The sequence below is a fragment of the Carex rostrata genome, chromosome 19, assembly GCF_964058835.1.
Source record: "Carex rostrata chromosome 19, lpCarRost1.2, whole genome shotgun sequence".
Lineage (NCBI taxonomy): Eukaryota > Viridiplantae > Streptophyta > Magnoliopsida > Poales > Cyperaceae > Carex > Carex rostrata.
The window spans coordinates 2,344,067-2,364,695 of record NC_135936.1 but is presented as its reverse complement, the minus strand read 5'-3'; the positions used below and the strand labels follow the sequence as shown (position 1 = coordinate 2,364,695).

The window sequence follows — 20,629 nt, the reverse complement described above, 5'->3', positions numbered from 1 at the left end:
TATACACTTGAACTACCATTTCTAAACAAATCCAAAACTCCTACATTCAAATTAACTCAAAAACTATGAAAATCTACATGAAACGATCAACTTAGATATAACTGTCCAAAATTTACTACAAACCCACTCATTTAACTTAATTACTAATAAAAACCCTAAACCCTATTTTCAAATTACTTACAAATTTGAAAATAAAATAAAATATTTACCTCTTCAAGAGCGGCATAGGAGGACAAGAGGTGGGTGGAGGGGGCGGGTTTGGAGTTGAAGTTAGTATTTGGAGCAAGGAAAGGACATAAAGGTCGTGTTGTGTCTTACAACCAAGAAAATAGAGAAAGAAAGAGATAGGCGCGTAGAGCACAAAAGGTTCTTCTCGCGGTGGCTCCGACGGGTGTCCCAGGAAAAGGGTATCTAAGAAGAAAGAAAGAGTTTAGTATGTAAACGGATCGGACATTATCGATTTCGTCCGGATCCGAATAAGAAAAATTATTATCCTGCAGATATACGATTTTTTTTTAATAATAGAATCAAATTTAAATATTTCAACGAAACAAGCTGGATTAGCAAATATTTTTTTATCTCCACATATTCACATGATTGGTGGAGTGTTTTTCATAGAAATAAAATTCAGCGTGCTTGTTTTGTTGAAATATTTAAATTTAATTATATATTAAAAAAATCTGAATACACCATCTATATTCGTATCCCTAAATCATAAAATTATAAAATATAAGGATATGGTTTGATTTTTAATTATTTGTAACTATCTGTATCCAAACTAATTACACTTTTAAACTACAACAAAAATACCTTTTGTTCATAAATTGATTTATTAAACAACATATACATATAAATTCTTATAAATAATATAACACTATGACACAATAAGTCACTATTGTTTTGGTAATATGATATATATTTTGCAACCAACAAATTTATTATGAAAAATATTAGATCTAATTTATAAATAAAAAAAATTATATTTAGATATTATGTTTTACTAAAATGTAAATTAGTAATTTATTTTTAATTATTCATATTATATTTGTATCCATATTCGTATTCAAGACTATTTGTATCTGCATTCAAAAAATTATATCGGATAAGGATACGGTTTGATCACTATCTAATCTGTATCCGACTGTTTTCACCCCTAGTTTAGGATAGACCGGGAAACGCACGACCGAACAGGCTCATTTGAAATTAGATCCACCCCGCACCGACATTTTTATTTTTACCCCATTAAAAAATTATTTTAATAATAATAACCAAAGTTTAGTAATAATTTTAAAAATACCCCACCCGTGGAATTTTTTCACGGGTTGGAATTTTAATTCCAATTTTTTTTTTTTATAAAACAGAAATTTGTTTTTATTTTTTATTTTTTGTATTGAAATATTATAAATGTTGGATATATTTCTTTGAAAATAGATGAAATACAATATAATTTGATTTATTAGAAAGACTGTAACAAATAACCTGGATCAATATTTTTCAGGCCGGATTTTTCGCGGCTGTAAGAAAAATTAATATATTTCTTTATGTGTTATTGGAAAAAAAATAAAAATGCTTAGTTTTTGAGTTATTGATCCCAATTCAAAAGTCACTTCTATGTAATCTAGAAAATATTGTGATCCTTCTAGGACATTTAATTTATAAAAAGTTGTATCTATTTTGAGAATTCTTTTTGAATAATAATTACAATTTTTCATAAATTAATTGTCCTAGAAGGATCACAATATTTTCTAGATTAGATAGAAATGACTTTTGAACCGGGATCAATAACTCAGAATCTAAGCATTTTTATTTTTTTCCAATAACACATAAAGAAATATATTAATTTTTCTTACAGCCGTGAAAAATCCGGCCTGAAAAATATTGATCCGGGTTATTTGTTACAGTCTTTCTAATAAATCAAATTATATTGTATTCCATCTATTTTCAAAGAAATATATCCAACATTTCTAATATTTCAATACAAAAAATAAAAAATAAAAACAAATTTATGTTTTATAAAAAAAAATTAGAATTAAAATTTCACGTTGGGGTATTTTTAAAATTATTACTAAACTTTGGTTATTATTATTAAAATAATTTTTAATGGGGTAAAAATAAAAATGTCGGCACCCCGCATTCATATTGATTCTCAATTCCAAATTTTGTTTTACTTGTAGGCTCGGCATTCAAAGTTTGGCCTTTAACATTTAGGTGCGCTACGAAAGAGGGGAGAGAAGGGAAGGAGAGGGGAGAGGAGTGGAGAGGTGACCGGGTTGCCCAAGCAAGTTAAATTGTTTCACAAACTCAAATTTGGAGGGGAGTTAAGGGGAAGGAAGGGAATCAAGTGACAAAAATGAATAGAGTTATCCTCCAATCAATACCTCCCGATTTGAAGGGTAATGCTTCCCCTTACTCCTTCCATCCTATTCCCTTTCATTTCTTTCCCTTCTCTTTGAATTTGTGGAGCACAATCAGATTAGAGGTGTCAATGACACCCTTTTATCCGTCTACCCGATCCATACCGTATTCGATAAGACTGGTACAAATAAGATTTTTTTTTCGTACACTTATTGTGTACGAGTATGGATAAATATTTTTTTTGTTATCTAAATGGGTAAACTCCTATTCCATACCCGTTACCCAATCAGATAATTATAAAAAATATATATAATATATTATAAATATATTAATTCTAAGAGGAGGGATCAAGTTACAACAAATTACAACAATCATTTTCTACATTTTCAAAGTCCAAATCGTCGATCCAAACTGTTAGATATGCTCTCCACAATAAAATGTGCTTGGAGACCAAATTTTTACATTTTTTGGAATTTTTTTACTATTTATTAAGATGGGTACAAAATTCAATGGTATGAATTTGACTAGTTTTTGTACCCATCTTAATAAATAGTAAAAAAATTTCAAAAAAATGTAAAATTTGGTCTCCAAGCACATTTTATTGTGGAGATCACATCTAATGGTTTGGATCGACGATTTGGACTTTGAAAATATAGAAAATGGTTGTTGTAACTTGTTGTAACTTGATCCCTTCTCTAATTCTAATTAGTAATAAATATTCATTCTTCAACTACTCTTATAATTATGTTCTACTTTATTAATATTTCTAAATATATTAATTAGTAGGGTACGAGTATGAAAATGTTTCCATCGACAACCCTATTAACATTTCTAAATTTTTATTTATCCAAATTTAAGTATAGAATAATGTTTTTTGGCATAAATTTGTTTCTTAAAATATCTCTGTCTCACTCATAAATAAATTGTAAATATTGATGCGGTACACTTATAATCTCAATTGTTAAAATGTAGAACACTTGATAATTTAGTAATCTTCTTAAAATGATAATTTGTTTGTTCAGTTTTTATAATTGCCTTTTGTCCGATCTTTCTCAATTCTCAAGACACCAGAAAAAGAAAGAAAATGAAGGAAGAAAATATGAAGAATCGAATCTAATAGTGGGGGGTGGCAATGAGGTTACAGCAACTTTAATTAGGAAATGAGGCCCAAATACTTCCCATGGGGTTGTTTAGAAAATTGGAGAAGCTTTGATCTAAAATTTTAAAGGTTCAAGTTGGTTATTTCGATTTAAATCGATTTAAATTATTTATGTTTGGTTAAGGTCTAAAAATATATCATGTTTGATTATTAAAGAAACATTATTGACTAAAAAAAGGGGGAAAGTTGGATATATATATATGTTGACAGTGAAATCGTAGAAGGGATTACTCCTGGACTATCTAGATAAATGATTTAAATATAGAGACCTAAATTTAGAGTTTCACCAAACGCGGATCAATATTTTCCTTCTAGAAAGGATCATCTCTATATCAACAGGTTCCATCTGAAAAATGAGAGATCTTTTATCTAAGCATTGTGTGATGTGAAGCTTTTAGTATAACAACAAGCAGAACGATATAAATAATTTTTCATTTTATTATCAACAGGCCGACGCTTCGACTCCATCCGTCAGGTACTTCAATTATATCTGCTTGCTTGAGATTGCAACAACCAGATCAAGATCAAACTAGAAAGCTACCAAATAAAATTGTCTAGCATAGCAAGATTAGATAATGCAGCAGTGTATTCCCAACTCCCAGCATCGATCAGTATTGATCCAAGCTAGACACTAATCCAATATTGAATTAGATAGCACTTGTTTCTCTGAATTTGTGTTCACTGTTTCACACAACTCAATCCAAATTTTAGTGATCTTCTTTTGTTGTTTCAGTATGGCTCTTTGGGAGCTTAATAAAGGTTCACAAATCAAGACTTTACTAATATCATGTATCACACATTACTACATTAGACGTCCCCTTGATTTTACTATCTCAATTTTGAACAGGAGCACCTATCAAAAGGGAAGTAACTTGAGAGGATCATCTATGCCACCATCCCCAATCGCAGCAAGGCAGATGCAGATGCAGGGCTATATGCTGAGCCCCGGCAGGAAAACACAACCGCTCTCTAATACACAAACAGCTCCACATAATGCACTTGATGAATCCCTCGATAACTCATCCATCGGGCTCAGGTCATCATCAAAGGAGACATCCTCTCTTGATATCTCCTCCTCTGAAAGCTCAACTTCTGTAAGTGTGTTGTTTGCTAAGCCAGGAGGACAATTTTAGAGCTACTATTTTGTTACATGGTGATGGGGTAGAAGGTTCTCTATTATAACATAACAAACTTTTTTTAGGAGAACTTCTATTACTACTGTTGTTGTATGTGTTGTGTTAGAGTTTAAATCCAATTCTAATAACATGGAAGGTAGTGTTAAAAATGCAGTATAGTAAACCTACTGACTACAGCCTGCTCTTAGTGTTAACCACCAATTGCTTGATATGATAAATGACAGCCCTATAGAAGATTTGGAGACAAATGGAATGGTAAACACTTCATTTGCTCTGATATATATAGTACCCTATGAGTCTCAATAGGTAATGGGAATTGAGGAATACAATTACTAAAGAATTAACAGAATTGTTTTAAACAACTTAATTTTACAAATAGCTGAAACTTGAAAAGAAAGTTTGTATTGGTGCAATATCCAACTGTGCATTGGTGTAATACTCTAGTGTGTATTTTTGAAGGGTTCAGAAAATGAGTTTTGGAAGATCAAAACAAATGTTGACAGTTGTCAAAACGGGTTTTGACTTGATCAAAATTGTGTGACAATTGTTAACATTTATGACTAGTGTGCATCGCACAATATATAGATAGGTTTGTATCGGTATAGACATATATGCATCGAAGTGCATGAAAAGTTCATAGAGGTGTTTATGAGTGATTCCGTGGAGATAGTTATCAGACCTGTTTTTAAAATAACCTCATGGTGCTTCCTTGTTTTGAACTTTCATAGAAGGACGTTGAAGCAGAGATGAGAAGGCTGAAACTTGAGCTGAAGCAAACAATGGATATGTACAACAATGCCCGCCAAGAAGTCATTATGCTCAAGCAAAAGGTAAGAACGTAATCTTCAGCCACTAACCTTCAAAAAAAAAAGAACGTAATCTTTCGTTTGCATGGAAGCAAAACATTAGCAACATGCATGACGATATGTCAAATAGAACCATAATGCAATAATCAAATTTGACTGCAAGTGATATAGATTGCACCATTTTCAACAAGGGTATTTCATGACCGGTAGTCTGGTACCTCTTATACATATGCTGGATGATTAACTGTAGCACAAGGACCCTCCAGCAGCTTTATGTTCTCTTTACTAACTACAAGATATGTGCATCAAGGTTGAAGAACTAAGCCAGATAAAGAGTGAAGAACAAAGAAAAGTCGAAGAACACAAGCAGGCAGAAGCAAAGGCAATGGCGATGTTTGAGATGGAAAAGGCAAAGTGCAGAGCTGCAATTGAGGCAGTTGAGAAAGCCCAAAGGATCGCTGAGCTTGAGGAGCACAAGAGGCAAAAGGTCGAGCTGAGGGCTAAGGAAGAGGCTGAGGAGAGGAGGAGAGCAATGAATGCTCTAAACAATGTCGATGTGAGATATAGGAGATACACCATAGAGGAGATAAATTTCGCCACAAGCAACTTCGCTCAATCTCTCAAGATCGGTGAAGGTGATTATGGAGTAGTGTACAAGGCCCTGCTCTATCATACCCAAGTTGCGATTAAGGTGATCAGGCCTGATGCATGCCAGGGAAGGAAGCAATTCCAAACAGAGGTATAACTATATTTAAATGAGTATTTGATAAGTTTATTTGGCTGTCGTTGCTGTAACATATCAATTGATATGTCTACTGGTAGCACCAAGTGATCGCATACCTGGCCAGTGTGGTACACAATTTTACAGTTATAATTCAACTTCTTGCTCTTTGGCAATTTAGACATCAGTAACGCCTTGACCTACACATTATACTTTAAGTAAAACTCCAAACAGAAAATAAACCCAAGAATGGTACCAAAAGTAAGGGCAAATACCAATGCTGAAACCAAGACCAGTAAGAATGTATGTATATTATCATTGTGTTGTGCCAATATTATATAACTCATTGTGATAATTGAATTCTCTTATTGATGATTCAAAATGAAGGTTGAGGTTCTGAGCTGCAACAGACATCCAAACATGGTGCTCCTACTAGGAGCATGCCCCGAGTACGGGTGCTTGGTGTATGAGTACATGGACTATGGAAGCTTGGAGGACCGTCTGTTCAGAAGGGGAGGCACCACGACCATCCCATGGGGGATAAGATTCAAAATATCTTTTGAGATTGCTACAGGACTCCTCTTTCTGCACCAGGCAAAGCCCGAGCCCCTTGTCCACCGCGACCTTAAACCCACCAATATCCTCCTAGACCACAATTTTGTTGCCAAAATTGCTGATGTTAACCTCGCATGCCTTGTCCCTTCCCAAGTAAGCATCTTTGTTAGCTAATAAACCACCTTTATGTATGTCGTAATGGTAATGCCAGTAGTTGTAAATTACAGAGTACTGTTAGTATGCTGCTATTGTAATTCCTAATTACTTGACATTATTCTATAAACAGTGTAAAAATAAAGAAAACTCAATTTATTTAGATCTGAATTTTTGAAAAATCCAAATCCCGCTGTTCATTTTTTTTCCAGCAAACCATATTTTTAGTCATGGTTTTATATTTGCCATAATTTTGAGGCTCATTTTTTTTTCAATAATTTAATTATGACAAAGATATGATTTATAATCGTTTGATTTAGACTTTACATTTATTGGTTTGTTCGCGAAAATAATGAGAGAGACCCGTCAGCCAATTCCCCTTAACTTATTCCATCATTCTGTCTTATTATTTATTTTTCTTGCTATACTGATCTAGAAAATGATAACTGACTTAAACTTTCTCTTAATTAACAGGTTTCTGACACAGTAACCCAATATCGGATGACATCAACTGAAGGTACATTTTGTTACATTGATCCAGAGTACCAGCAAACAGGTATGCTATGCACCAAATCAGATATATATTCCCTAGGTGTGATCCTCCTCCAAATGATCACCGCAAGACCTCCAATGTGCCTGTTACACCAAGTAGAGAGATCTATTGAAAGGGGCACATTTAAGGAGATCCTCGACCCAGCAGTGCCGGACTGGCCAGTGGAGGAGGCACTATCATATGCCAAGCTGGCACTGCGGTGCGTGGAGCTCAGAAAAAAAGACCGGCCAGATCTTGCAAAGGAAATCTTACCAGAGCTTTATAGATTGAAAGAAATGGCAGAGCTAGCTGATGATTGGGTTTGGATGAGTTACGATTAGTTAGTGGTGGAGGAAAGCTGAATACAACAAAAAATATGGTTGGCTGGCTTTAAATGGGCAACTTTTTTATCAATGTCTTGTTGTTTTTTTTTTTGGAAATAAGGCTACTTTCATATAGAAACTAGTTGGTAACTTACAAACTATAATACTTCAGAACCAGCTAGAGGAGCTGACCCCAAAATATTTCAAAATGTTTTGGCAATGCTAAAAAGTCCACCAAAGCACAAAATAAAAACACAAATTTAAAGTCTTGGCGACACTGGCCAGATAGTCAACTAATAGCATAAACTCCTAAGCTAAGGTCTAAGTAGTTGTGTCTTGTGAAGACTCATGGTCAACATCCATCTGACCCTGCGTGCTCGGGTGGCAGTGCTGAAGAGGAATATCACCAGTGTCATGTGGCATCCATTTCTCTAACCCTTGCCTAGGTGCTTCCGGAAGATTACCTGACCAATACATTAGCAAATGTGTTATATTGAGCACTATAGATTTTACAGAATCAATTTGATGATATTCAAAGCAAACACGATTTTGATTTGTCCAAACTGGCCAGGCAAATGCCCCAAAAGCAATTAAGAAAGGAGAACATTTTATGGCAGGTGAGGCAAAAGAAAATTGAAGAATATCTGTAATAGTATGCCAATACTGCAAAACAAATTGACAATCACCTAACCAGAACCAAACATGTGAAAACCTGGCACATTCAACATACAAATGGTAAACAGTTGCCTCCTTATCACAAAAATGACAAGTGGTGTTACCTTCCCATCATCTAAGTTGGAGATTTGATTTAGTAAGAATTTTATTTTTGGAAAGTAACTACATAAAAATCTTGATTTTAGGAGGGAGTTTGACAGTCTATTTCATGAGTTGAATATCCTGTATACCACTAAAATTAAGAAAAGAATAGAGAGATTTCACAGTGAATTTTCCAGAGGAAGTCCATCTCCAGTTAAGAACATCCGAATCAGTCTCATCAGTGAAAGTACGAATGATATTAAGCAATTCCTCCCATTCATGTTTGTTAACCCCAGAAAGAGTTCTAGAAAATGTAATAGCCTGCCCTTGGGAAGAGATAACATTGTGAAAAGAAACTTGAGGAGATGAACATAAAGCAATGTTTTGATATATCTTTGATTTTTGGCCTTTATCATCGATAAAACCATTGTTTATTCCATCAAACTATAACATCAGATATGGAACCCAAAACATATGTAACACCCAGAACTTGTGATCTCCTATTTTTTAAGATTTAGTATACGGTTAGTATTAACATTCTAAACATGGCATTAATTAGAGGACTTTTCTTCAAGATCAAAATTATAAAATCATGGTCTCAAATTATGACCTATTTCATCAGAATTCACCATTTCTTTATGTTCTACATTGGATCCGTACATCTCACATAACTAGATTGGAATATTTATATGTTGGGAAAAAAAAACATAGAACTTACTTTAAGAAATGAAGTTATAAAAATTTTATAATGCGAAGAACCAAACTTTCAGCATTCGCACTGGCATTTCAAACAATGACTGGACTTTGAAAGTACAAACCAGCAAATTCAAGAGTTAAATTGAATTGGAACTTACAGGTTTGCTAATGAAACTCGGGGGTTTGAGAGGGGTGGAGAGCACAAAAGGCTCGGGAAGTGGGTCGGAAAAGAAAGAAAGAGCTGAGAGAAGACCGGGAAATGCATGGCCGGACATCTCATTTGAAATCTATAATTCGCATTCGTATCGGTTTTAACTTTTAAGAACCCCAATTTTGCGTTACAAGACTTACAGGTAAGATACTAAGAGCATCTACATCCCTGAAACTCTTGGAATTTCTAATCTGATGTGGCAGTTTCTAAACCAGTTTCAGGAATGCAGATGGGTTTCTTATTTAGCAACTTTGCTCCAAAGTTTCTTAATAAGAAACCGTTTATAAACTCTGACGTGGCCAAATAATTCGCTGAAATTCTTTTCTCCTGTAATTTATTTGCTGATGTGGCAATTAAGAAACTCTAATTTTAGTTTCAGGGATGTGGGAGTTTAGAAACTTTCAGATATAAAATTTCTAAAAATTAGTTAACAGTTATTTAGAAACTCTAAGAGTTTCACGAATGTAGATGCTCTAAGATACAAAAAAAAAGGCCGAGTTCGGACCTCCTGAAGTAACCTAATTTTTTAGTTTAGATCCGGACCGTCAGATTAAAGGGACTCTGCTGGTCCGGATTCAAATCGGACGGGCTGGCTCTAAACTAAAATATTGGGTTACTTTGGGGGATCCGGACCCATTTAAAGTTCGGTCTTTTCTGCATCAGTCAAGTTTTAAAAAAATAAAAATAAAAAAATAAAATTCGGTATTTTACATTAAATTTAGAACATTTTCATTACTACAATGTGTTAACCTACGGGATTTGAAACCTGATTGGTGTTACTATTGAACACTCAATTGAATAGTTCGATCTTGACAAACATAAATTCTAAATTTCTTATTACAATAGACACAAGGTTTTTCCTCATGACTCAATGGTTAAATAAATATTTTTTTTTTATAAAAATATAGTTGTTGAGAAGATTTCTCAAAATGCTACATGTTACAAAACTATGTTTGGAAAAACCAACACTTAAGTTCCAAAATTTATGAAGGATAACGAGCAATATTTAGGTCAGCTACTCTTTTGAGTGAGGCCTGTGAGCAGATAGAATCATAAGAACTAATGACTGTTTGTCCCGATAAATTTGTGCACACATCAATTTCCAGATAGCCCACGCAATGAAAATGGATAGATAGACCTGCTGTTGACTTATATCCCGATAATTTATACTTCGCTAAATTTAATAAGAAATTCTCAAATAGGGGAGGTCATAAATTTGATAGGAAATTCTGCTCAAAATTCCAGAATCCAGTGAATATGGAGCATTAAAATTCAAACTCATATGATCTCGGCCTAATTAAACTTGCGGTACAGACCACACATTTTTTAGGAATATATGAAACAGATTGACATCCTACATATTTCCAAATCCGGACAATAATTTATATATAATCATACGCATGTCAGTATCTATCAGAAAAATGTTCATATCCATCAATGATCATTTATGATTGTCCATATCCACCATAGTCTGGATTCGAATTCAGGAATTCAGATACCAACAGATAATATCCGAGTCCGCAGCCCTACCTCCCAGGTTGGCTCATAGCGCACAGCTGAAAAAAGATGGGTGGTCATCTTTTGCTGTCACTCGCAATCAATAAATGGTGCATGGACATAATAGAAAATTATCAGCTTTGGGAGCATCTCCACTTTGCCTAACTAATTATTGAACTGGCAAAAGAAATGTTGGGCGAAATTGGAACAAAAATTTGGGTTCTATTTACAATAAAAGATTACAATTTATGTCAAGTTTTTATAAAACTCGAAGATTACATTTTACTACTAACATCTCAAGTAAAAGGCAACTTTACGGCACTGCGTATTTTCCAACCAAGAAAAATGTCAGCCACATTTGGCAGGATATAGATAAATTTAGTGACTAGTTAATAATCTCAACTTTTCCACTTCAACTAAAAGAGAAGAGCTCCCTTCACAACACGCTTTCATAACCTCAAATCTTCTTGAAATTTCATCCCTATAAAACTTACCTTGTGACACATCCAATGCATTTTCAATAAGACTCTTGAGCATTCCCTGCATTGTTCACAAAATGGTATCAACAAAGGATAAAAAAGGCACAAATATTATAAACAAGCTTCATGAACGCCACCTCCGTCCACCCCCCCCCCCCCCCCCCCCCCCCCCCCCCCCCCCCCCCCCAAACATCCAGAAATTTCATGATGTCATCTGGCTTGTCTCAAATACTTCACAAGTCATCAAATGTTAAGAAAAGGATAAGTGAAACCCAATTTTATTCACTTCTAAAGCATTGGAAATTGAACTCTATAATTTAATAAAGTACAAAAATGCCCATGGGTATGGTATTTTATGCTTATATCCCTGATGAAAAATTGTAGTGATCATACCTCACTCTGTCTCTTTTGGGAATAGTATCTCAAAAGGGATTTCATCAACTTATTCCGTACCGCTTGCTTTTCATCAGCACCACTATTAAATAAGAAGGAAGAAAGGTGGTGCACAGCTAGAGTAAACGACACTGATTTTCTAATTGCAGCTCTGTCTAGTCCCCCGGAAATCCATGATTTTGCATAGGCCTCCAAGATGCCCTCATTATCCTAGCAAAGAAACAAATAAAAATTAAGAAAGCAAATAGTTGATACCTGGATTCCCCTTCACACATTAAAGCATTTTTTCTTGTTTATTTCCTTTCAGTTATAGTTTTTTTATTTTCTTGAGGAGTACAGAAATATTAAAATCTGTCCCCTCAAATGCAAACACGGAAATAATGTTGACCCAATCTATTTCCATCTCTCACTTATTCAGAGATTGATGGGTTGAGAAGTGAGTTCTGGATAATATGCTCTCCACTCAAAACATTTAAGAGATCAAGTGGGAATTAAAATTCAAACAGCAACAAAAGCCCTACGGTCTATTATGGATATAACTGAAAGGAATCTTAAAGTTTATCCTGATCTGAAACAGGAAACAACTGATTTGAGGAGAAAAAACATAACCCTTATCCAGCCTAGTATTAAATGATGATTTATGACCCCGCTACTAGAATGCCCAACCATGGTTCAAATTAACTGCCCAATCATCCAATTTAACAGTAGAACTAGAGGAGGTATAACATTGAGCATCCCAAACAAAATAGAAGTTTCATTTTGGACAATGCTTCAGAGTGCACAAACCAAACCTGGGATTCAACTACCCACCTATACAAGTAAAAATTAAAGTTGGTAAAATTACCTCTGCAGGTTCCAGGTAGCAGTGGGCCCCACCAACACAGCTCTCTAAAGGAGGCAGCAACTCAAGCACACAAGCACTAGCCAACACATTCCAAGCATTCAATCTGACACTTGTCTCGACCAACCTGTGCAAATAAATGGCCACCTGGCGGCCAAACAAGACATCACCGTATGACACTGCAGCAAACTGTTCAATCAAATGCTCCACAAAAGTTGAATAGTTCTCATGGATCTGCCTTTGAAATTCAAGACTTTGGTTTGGTAACCTCTGTAACTCTTGACTGTACATCTCTTGTATGATCTCAAAAATAGCCCTGCTCTTCTCTTCTCCCAGAACATCCATATCTGAGCTTAAGCACATGGACAGAGAATGCAATTTCCAGACTAGTGCAACTCCACTTAGCGGCGAAGGTAAGTCAGAAATATGCAAAAGGGTCTCCAACCCAAGAAGAAGAACAAGGCCAATTTTCAAATCACTGGAGCCACAAAGTGAGCTTAAAAACCAATGGGGTGGTATAGGTAGTCTCTGCCGGGCCCACTCAATTACCATTAAATCATTTGATGTATCGCTGTCAGAATTTTCCATTAACTGTACTTCCTCATGGATCGTTTCCAAGGAATTATCTGGCTGCTGTTTAGCATCCTTTTTCAATTTTTTCTTCACATCAAACCACCTTGTTTTGAAATGAGAAACTAATACTTCACTAAACAATGAAAAGTCATCTTCACTAAAATATAACGTAGTCGCCATGGGACTCGCAATCTTAGATATGTAATGATTTACACAAAATACTAAGTACTTCAATACAGGAGCTTGGAACAGAATATTAAAAGCCTTTTCCAAAACAGTTCTATCTCCAGGCCTCACCATCAAGCACACTTCAAGCAGAGAATTAATTATTCCCAGAATTCCTGCATCAGGGGTGACCTTGATTCCCAAATCTATGATCGGGAAAAGAATAGGAAATATCTCAATGAAGTCCAAGAACAGCCGTGAATCCAGTCGGCTCAGAACAGATTTAAAAGACCAAAAACCACCCCCTTCTGAACCCCAGCCAAACCCAACACCAGGTGCTGGCCCGGCTCTGCCAAAAACCTCCACACACTGTATCGCATGCCATTCAGAGGAGATATCTAGGGTTATCATGGAAAACACTTCTGACAAGTCATGGCGGGCCCAATTGACAATCCCAACCCCTAGAATCTCGCCACCTGTCATTGACCCAACCTCTACTTTGGGTTCAGTACATGCATTTTTAGCCCTCTGTACTAGGTTATCAATAGAACTTGCAACCTGCACAAGCCCTTGGATGCAACTTGTAGCTGCCAATATGAAATCAGTACTTTTGACATTTCCGTCTTTATGAAATTTTCTCATGTCAGAAAGTCTCTTCAGTAATGATCCTTGATTTTGCTCGAGAAAACCATTTATTACTGCTAAACCGAGTCTAGGGACAAAACCAGGAAGCCACCGTAACTCATGCCTCTTGTCTGTTTTATCTACTGGTGCTATTTTCTGTAGTATGCCATTAAGCATGTGTAAAATTGATGAAAATACCCATATCAATGGACAGCCACAAGCCATATTCACCTCTTCATCCTGAGAAATAACTGGGGGAAAATAAGTAAAAAATTTCAACTCAAGCCATTTTACAGCTAGGTCCACCATTGGCATAGCATGGCTCCATTTCCAAGATACCTCCTCCCCTCCTGTACCAGTTTTGTCTGATGTGTGCAAAACTGGTAACGTCAGAGAGAGGTCATAGAGCACCAAGTAAGCCTCTGCTGTAACAGAAGCAAACTCCTCAAGAGCATTTTCATCGATTAACTTCTCAAAGACGGGAGGAGTGAGGAAGGGGCACAAGACAGGGAAGAAATCAATGAAATGGGATATACAAAGACCATGGTTAATATAAACTCTCCAAAGTCGAAGCTGCTCGATCAACATAGATGAGGAGAGTTTAAGGTTCTCTCTCCTGATACGTAACCAGTTGTCCAGGGTAAAAACACCTTTGAACCAATTCCACAATGCTAGCTGGAATATTCCTTTATTTATCAACTCGAAGCAGGTTTTCTTGCTATACTTCGACAAGATCTGCTCATAAAATGGAACAACAAAATTGAAAATGACAACTGAATTGATATATATTGGAGAAAAGTGAATTCAATCACCAGTTTCTGTTTCTAGGTGAAATTTTAAATTTTACAGAAATCAGTTTTAACTAAAAGATGCAATTCCTGCAGCTTTATTTTTCTTCTTGAAATACTAAATATGAATGTCATTGATAAGATGAAGTGAACCTTGAGAAGAGTTAGCGCTTTGATTTGTGAGGATGAAATCTCAGCCATTTGCTGGTTCATTAGCACCTTAGCAACATTCTGAATGAGTCGTGGACATCTCATAATTGCATCAGACGATTGTGGAGAGTGTCTCGCTAAGGCAACAAGTATTGAAATAAGCATGTCCTCTAAATTTGGATGTGGCTCCTCCTGCAAGCATTAGCAAGGATAAATGAATTAAACAGAAGTAAAGATTATGAATAGGCGCAAATGAAAAGCCTCGTATCAACAGCTTAAGCTTTCGAGCAACATTTGTCAGAGCAGGCGGTCAATACAATCTTACATGGGTCAGAGTAGATGCCCCAACCTGACCTGCCTTTATCAGTGAGATTTAATATTTTATATTCGATATCTTTAATTCTATATACTCTCAATCAATTGTTCATCATAAGTACACATGATAGTTAAGATAATCCTAAAACTTCAGAAATATTAGAAGGAAATGGATGGAGTAATTCCAACTTAACAACTGCCCCAACTACAAATGACCGACCAGAACCAAGGTGCTTGGTTCAAATTTTTGAAAATCCATTCTGTATAGAACTCATCCAGTGTTGGCTGATCAATTAATTAGCTGGTCAACTCATGGTCAGTAAATCATGAATGACTTCATTTATTTCTATTAACCCCTCTTTTTTCATGCAGAGAAACAGATCTGTGCTAACTCCATCAGGAAAAACAATCAAAGTGACTTGTTATTACTTCAAGGTTGACTCATCACCTCAGTCTAGGTGGATTTTACACAATATTATGTGAAATATTCACCATGTCTGACCATTATATGGGACTAAACATCACAAGTAGCCAACTCATACAAAATATATTTCATGCAAGAAAAGAGGTAGAAATACTTTTACTGGTGTCAATTTAGTAGTCCCAAACAAAAAAAAAATTAAAATATCTCACAAAAAAGCTACAAAAAGTATAACAATTTCCCTTGTTGACCAGTCTTAACTGACACCATAACATTGTATTTGGATCAATTTATTAAGCTCTGATTATGGAGAAGTTTACCCGATCTAGACTTGGCTATACTTAAATTACCTCAATAAATAAAATTTAGACTTCCAGCTTTTCTGGATATAGAAGGAACTCACCTCTAAATGGTAGCAAATACGAGGAAGAATACTCATCCTGATAAGTCCAGCAGCAACATCTTGCCCAGCCACAACCATGTCATCTTTAACAGTTCTGTTTCCATCTTCACTGTCATTTTCATTTTCATGAAAATCTGGCAGCAAATTTGATGTTTTGGTGTTGTATTTCCAAAACCCTCCTCGAAGAAACCCTTGGTTTAGATCAGGCCTACTTCTAAACACAGGAGCCGTGCATATATGTCTCTCATGAACTGGTAATTTCTGAAATTAAGAAAAGTTTTAAAAATAGAAATTGCTAGAATTCACATCTAACCCTGTAAGCTTCTGAATATCATTTTTTCCAAGAAAGCCTATACTTCAGCTTCACATCTACAATTTAACCTTTTTTTCATTTTGATAACCATTTTATCAGTTGTCTTTGTTGTCAAATAATATGGGTGTCAATATATCTCTTTACTTAATAGTACTAAAAAACAAAACCAACACTTGTAGTAATGGGAAATCCAGCATTATTTTGTGTCTGACATTGACATAGAACAACCTGGGTTATCCATAAATCACTTTACTTACTGCCTTAGACATTTAAGTAGTAGGGACAATGGACAAATTGATTCATAAATCATGAAGATGATTTTATTATCACCCAATCTGGAGCCCAGACAGCAAATCAGCTGTTGCCTTTACTTTTTTTATTCTGTTATTCAGGCTGGTTCCAATGATAATAATAAAACTCTTTAAAAAGATGAAAAAAATTATCAGTTCATCAAGGAATATACTTTTTTTTCTATCAAACCAGTCTAATGCTTAGGCATTTTCACGAACAGAAGAAAACTTAGATCTTTCTAACATATTTGGCATCATCTGCATTTGGCAACTGTCCAATGCAAAACTCCACCACAAGGATTGAAAGCCAGAAGAGAAAAGAAGAATATAACAGAAGTTGGAAAAGGTAACCTCAGAAATATCAAAGTAGTTTTCATTCATATCACAGCTAAGTACAGATTGGATTGCTCTTGCACAGGCTAGAACTACAGATTCATGGTTGTCATCCAATGCCATCCTGCAAATATGTTAAAAACTTACAATTTTATAACAGAAAATAAATAAAAAGCGAGCTAAACAATGTTATTATGCAAAAATTTCCGTCCTATACACAGACACTGATATCCAGTCAGGTTAGGCACCACACAAAAGATACCCCATTAAGCTTGGAACAAACGAGTTGAAGCCCACTATCACTAGATAGCAATTCGAGAGAGAGAGGAGAGAGACCTTAGCGAAAGAACCAACTGAGGTTCAGGGCCTAGGGCAAAAGCCCAGACAGCTTGCCAATCAATGCTTTTTTCAGATACACCCCCTTCTTTCAGTAAATTATGCAAACTGTTGTTGAGGATAGAAGATAGTAGCTGTAGGGCCAGGGCTCTTTGTCCAGGTACCTGTGCTTGGAAAAGGGAAACATTAAATAGTATCACTGTATAAGTAGACATATTTCTCATATGGAATCAATGGAAATAGAATGCAATGCATATGTGGTTTAGTGGGCAAGTACTTTGGAGCTTATGACTTCTGACAAGTCACAAGTGATGGCTTATTAGACTCAGTATGCTTCCTGAATTTCTGTTCTCAAAATATTGTAAAACTGACCATGAAATTATAGTGTTTCCAGATTAATTCCAGTACTTTTATGCCTGTACCAAAAAGACATCAGCATTTATCTCAGTAGCAACTAGCACCCAGTGATCTTAAAGGAAATTGGAGGTGACACCAAACAAATATGAAGTCAAGCCCAAAATGACCAATTGCCTTTGAAAAGAGTTCATTAGTAACAGAGACAGACTCTCAGATTTAACATAAACAGTTGGTAGTACTTGAATACATAAATGCTGTGGGTTGATTTTCCAATAGAAAAACAAAATAAGATATACCAATCAAACGAACTAGAAGTTGAGCATACCACACTCCGAGTAAGAGATACTGCCTCATTAATAGTGTATCCAATAGCAGCAGGATCGCCTTCTGATCTGAGGAAGTCGCGTTCGGCCACACTATCAGGATTATAGTGACCTGGTTGTGGTTTAGAACCTACATACGATATGGATAGAATATTTACCACAAACATTGCCAAATTCTTATAGTTATCCTATTAATTATTCCTGTAAGATTTTACACGAAAAATTAACCAGGACATAGGACAGCACAAAGAGCTGCAAAGGATTTGAAACTCAAAATAGCACCAGGAGTACGTGGGCCCTCAATCAAGTGATACCGAAATTTCTATTATCATTTTTCTTGAGCATTTTGTTCCTTTTTAGGGCTTGATAAGTATCTATTTTTCTAAAAGGATTTCAATCCACAGTGTTTTGCTCAACTGCTATAATAATACGCCTATTATACAGAATAGATAAAAAAAGCAAAAAAGGAAGGATTACCAGCGTTTTGCTCAAGAGATGAGTCAATGCCCAACACATCTCCATTAAGCTTGAACCTATATAACCTAACTCTCTCAACTCTATCGCTCCAATCTTTCCACAAAATATCACCGGAGACCCTTCCTTGAGACTGCTTCAGCCAATCCCCAGCTGCTGCCCTGACATCCTTCTGCTTCACCTCCTCTCTACTCTTCTCTCTCTCAGAACCACTTCCCTTCTCTAACTTGCTCTTCCCACGTCTTTTCAGCATCTCAACTAATGCAGGATCCATCTTCTCCATCAATTCTTTCTGAGCCTCTGCAATTTCTTCAGCTGACATTTGATTTAGCCGAGCAGCATTCTCAGAATCGATTTCTTCCCCAAGGGTAACTGATCTAGAGTTTTCGGAAGTCTCTTCTTGTTCATCATGCATAGGCACATCCTTAATCAATGGTACATTTATCTCCTTTAGTTCTCTTTCTGTTGTTTTAGGTGAGGCTTTAACAACCTTTTTCTTGATTTTAGGAGGGTTAGAATCATTGTTAGAGATGAAATCTCTCCACTGACTGAAGTCGAGTTCTTTCTTCTCTTTTCTCTGAATAGGCTGGGCAAAAGCTGCAATGGGATCATAGTCTATTTCATTTGTATCTAAATCCATTTCTTCTTCAAGTGACTCTTGATCTGGAATTGTTGGAGACCAATGCTATATGGTGAAATTAGGAGTTGGTTAACTAACAGGTAATGCAAAGACAAATTAGTGTAAAGTGCTTCTTAAAGATTAATGCGCTTTTTTAGTTAATACACAAAACCAGTACTGGAATAGAACAAACATTGCAAAATACCCCCAAAAATTTATAGTACCAATTTACTACTATTTGTGCAGACAAGCATCAACCTAACAAAACTTTAACTTCAATTGCAATGAAGGAAAATTATCTTCAATTAGCCAATTAAACAAGCACCAACAATAGCTTAAACATAAAAGAATTTAACACTGGTCAAACAGGCACAACAACAACAAAAATGAAGCTGCGGGCAAGGCAGGGGGAAATGGACCTCACCAAGATGGTATTAGAATAATAGACCAAAACTCATTAAGTGCAAATATAAACAATCAAATCCAGAGAAAATAGACGCTGAAATGAAAGGAAAACCACACCTAACATATTGATTTTATTTTCTTCTTAAATTTCTCCAATGGTCTATATAGAGTCTCAAATCCCAATGAAATCAAACTTCTCTAATTAAAAGATACAAGCATCGTACCGGGCCATGGGATCGGTGGCGAGCTACGGGGAAAGGAAGCACGGTCGGCTGGGGTAGAGACGAAGGCGCGAGAGAGGAAGAGTCGGAGTCAGGAGAAAAACCCTTCTCTACAATCCGACCGACCAGGAGAGGCGCGTTGGGTAGCACTTCGGCCTTTTGCTTCAAAGAAAAGACCTTCGCCGCCGGCGAGGATGAGGAGGCGGCCCTCGGTCCCAGCCGAGATTTCCTGGCGGATTCTTTCTTGGCTTCCATACTGCTTGGGTAGTCCGTAGTTCCTTTCTGAATTGGGGTTTAGAAAGAGCAAACCAGGGTTTTAGGCTTTTAGCGGTAGTGTAATGAGGAAAAGTGGGCTCGTGTCCTGTAAAGTGTAAACTAGGAAGTAGGAAGTATGAACCTCCCCTTGTTCTGTCTTGTTGACCAGAGTACCAGACAACGCAACTTGTAAATTGTTAACGACTTTCTTCGGCTTGGAACGACCGAACAACCCTTCCCTGTCATGACTCAGAATCCGAATATTGGGTCCCAGGTATCGTAAAAGAATGTTTTTTTAACTTTGTGCAAATCTCAAAGCACAAATAATATTGGCCCTGCAGGCCTGCACTCTTTTGAAAAGACTGTTTTCTAGTAAAATAGTGGACTCTACCCCAGACCCCAGTACCTGGTACTTGTCCTCGTCTGATCTCCTTCATATCTAAAGTGTCAAAAGAAAATTACGATTTGAAAATAAAAGTGCGAGGGACGATTTTAAATTATGTTATTTGACAAATTGATAATATTTGATAAAAATCTTACAAACGAATGCATTTTTTTTTTTGAGAAAAGTAATGCAATTTTTTGTGTCTCTCTCTTCAGCTGCTGAGACCAGCGTTTTAGCTCAGTCGAATGAAAGAGATTAAGAGAACT

General features: G+C 35.9%; 2 protein-coding genes across 2 annotated transcripts; one reads left to right on the top strand and one right to left on the bottom strand.

The window, feature by feature from the left end:
* Positions 1-3,891: 3,891 nt before the first annotated feature.
* On the top strand, positions 3,892-7,981 carry LOC144571505 (U-box domain-containing protein 52-like). Its single transcript, XM_078320828.1, has 6 exons — positions 3,892-3,989; positions 4,362-4,608; positions 5,379-5,480; positions 5,767-6,195; positions 6,565-6,885; positions 7,360-7,981. Exons 2-6 carry the CDS (start codon positions 4,402-4,404, stop codon positions 7,756-7,758), a joined length of 1,458 nt encoding a protein of 485 aa, XP_078176954.1. The 5' UTR covers positions 3,892-3,989; positions 4,362-4,401; the 3' UTR covers positions 7,759-7,981.
* A 3,121-nt stretch (positions 7,982-11,102) lies between these two features.
* Positions 11,103-20,061, bottom strand: IYO (RPAP1-like, carboxy-terminal protein). The gene is made up of 10 exons (XM_078320827.1): positions 19,727-20,061; positions 18,482-19,163; positions 18,007-18,134; positions 17,325-17,488; positions 17,007-17,112; positions 16,053-16,313; positions 14,917-15,105; positions 12,617-14,710; positions 11,773-11,982; positions 11,103-11,440 (listed from the first exon to the last, which is right to left on the bottom strand). Exons 1-10 carry the CDS (start codon positions 19,976-19,978, stop codon positions 11,279-11,281), a joined length of 4,248 nt encoding a protein of 1,415 aa, XP_078176953.1. The 5' UTR covers positions 19,979-20,061; the 3' UTR covers positions 11,103-11,278.
* Between the last annotated feature and the right edge of the window lie 568 nt (positions 20,062-20,629).

What these genes read in the sequence shown, in the direction of transcription:
- LOC144571505 (XM_078320828.1), top strand. Translation starts at nt 4,402, where the DNA reads ATGCCACCATCCCCAATCGCAGCAAGGCAGATGCAGATGCAGGGCTAT. An exon ending in CCTCTGAAAGCTCAACTTCT is followed by an intron (nt 4,609 to 5,378) that starts GTAAGTGTGTTG and finishes GAACTTTCATAG; the next exon opens with AAGGACGTTGAAGCAGAGAT. An exon ending in GGAAGCAATTCCAAACAGAG is followed by an intron (nt 6,196 to 6,564) that starts GTATAACTATAT and finishes TTCAAAATGAAG; the next exon opens with GTTGAGGTTCTGAGCTGCAA.
- IYO (XM_078320827.1), bottom strand. Translation starts at nt 19,978, where the DNA reads ATGGAAGCCAAGAAAGAATCCGCCAGGAAATCTCGGCTGGGACCGAGG. An exon ending in GCCACCGATCCCATGGCCCG is followed by an intron (nt 19,164 to 19,726) that starts GTACGATGCTTG and finishes TTCACCATATAG; the next exon opens with CATTGGTCTCCAACAATTCC. An exon ending in TATCTCTTACTCGGAGTGTG is followed by an intron (nt 17,489 to 18,006) that starts GTATGCTCAACT and finishes TTCCAAGCACAG; the next exon opens with GTACCTGGACAAAGAGCCCT.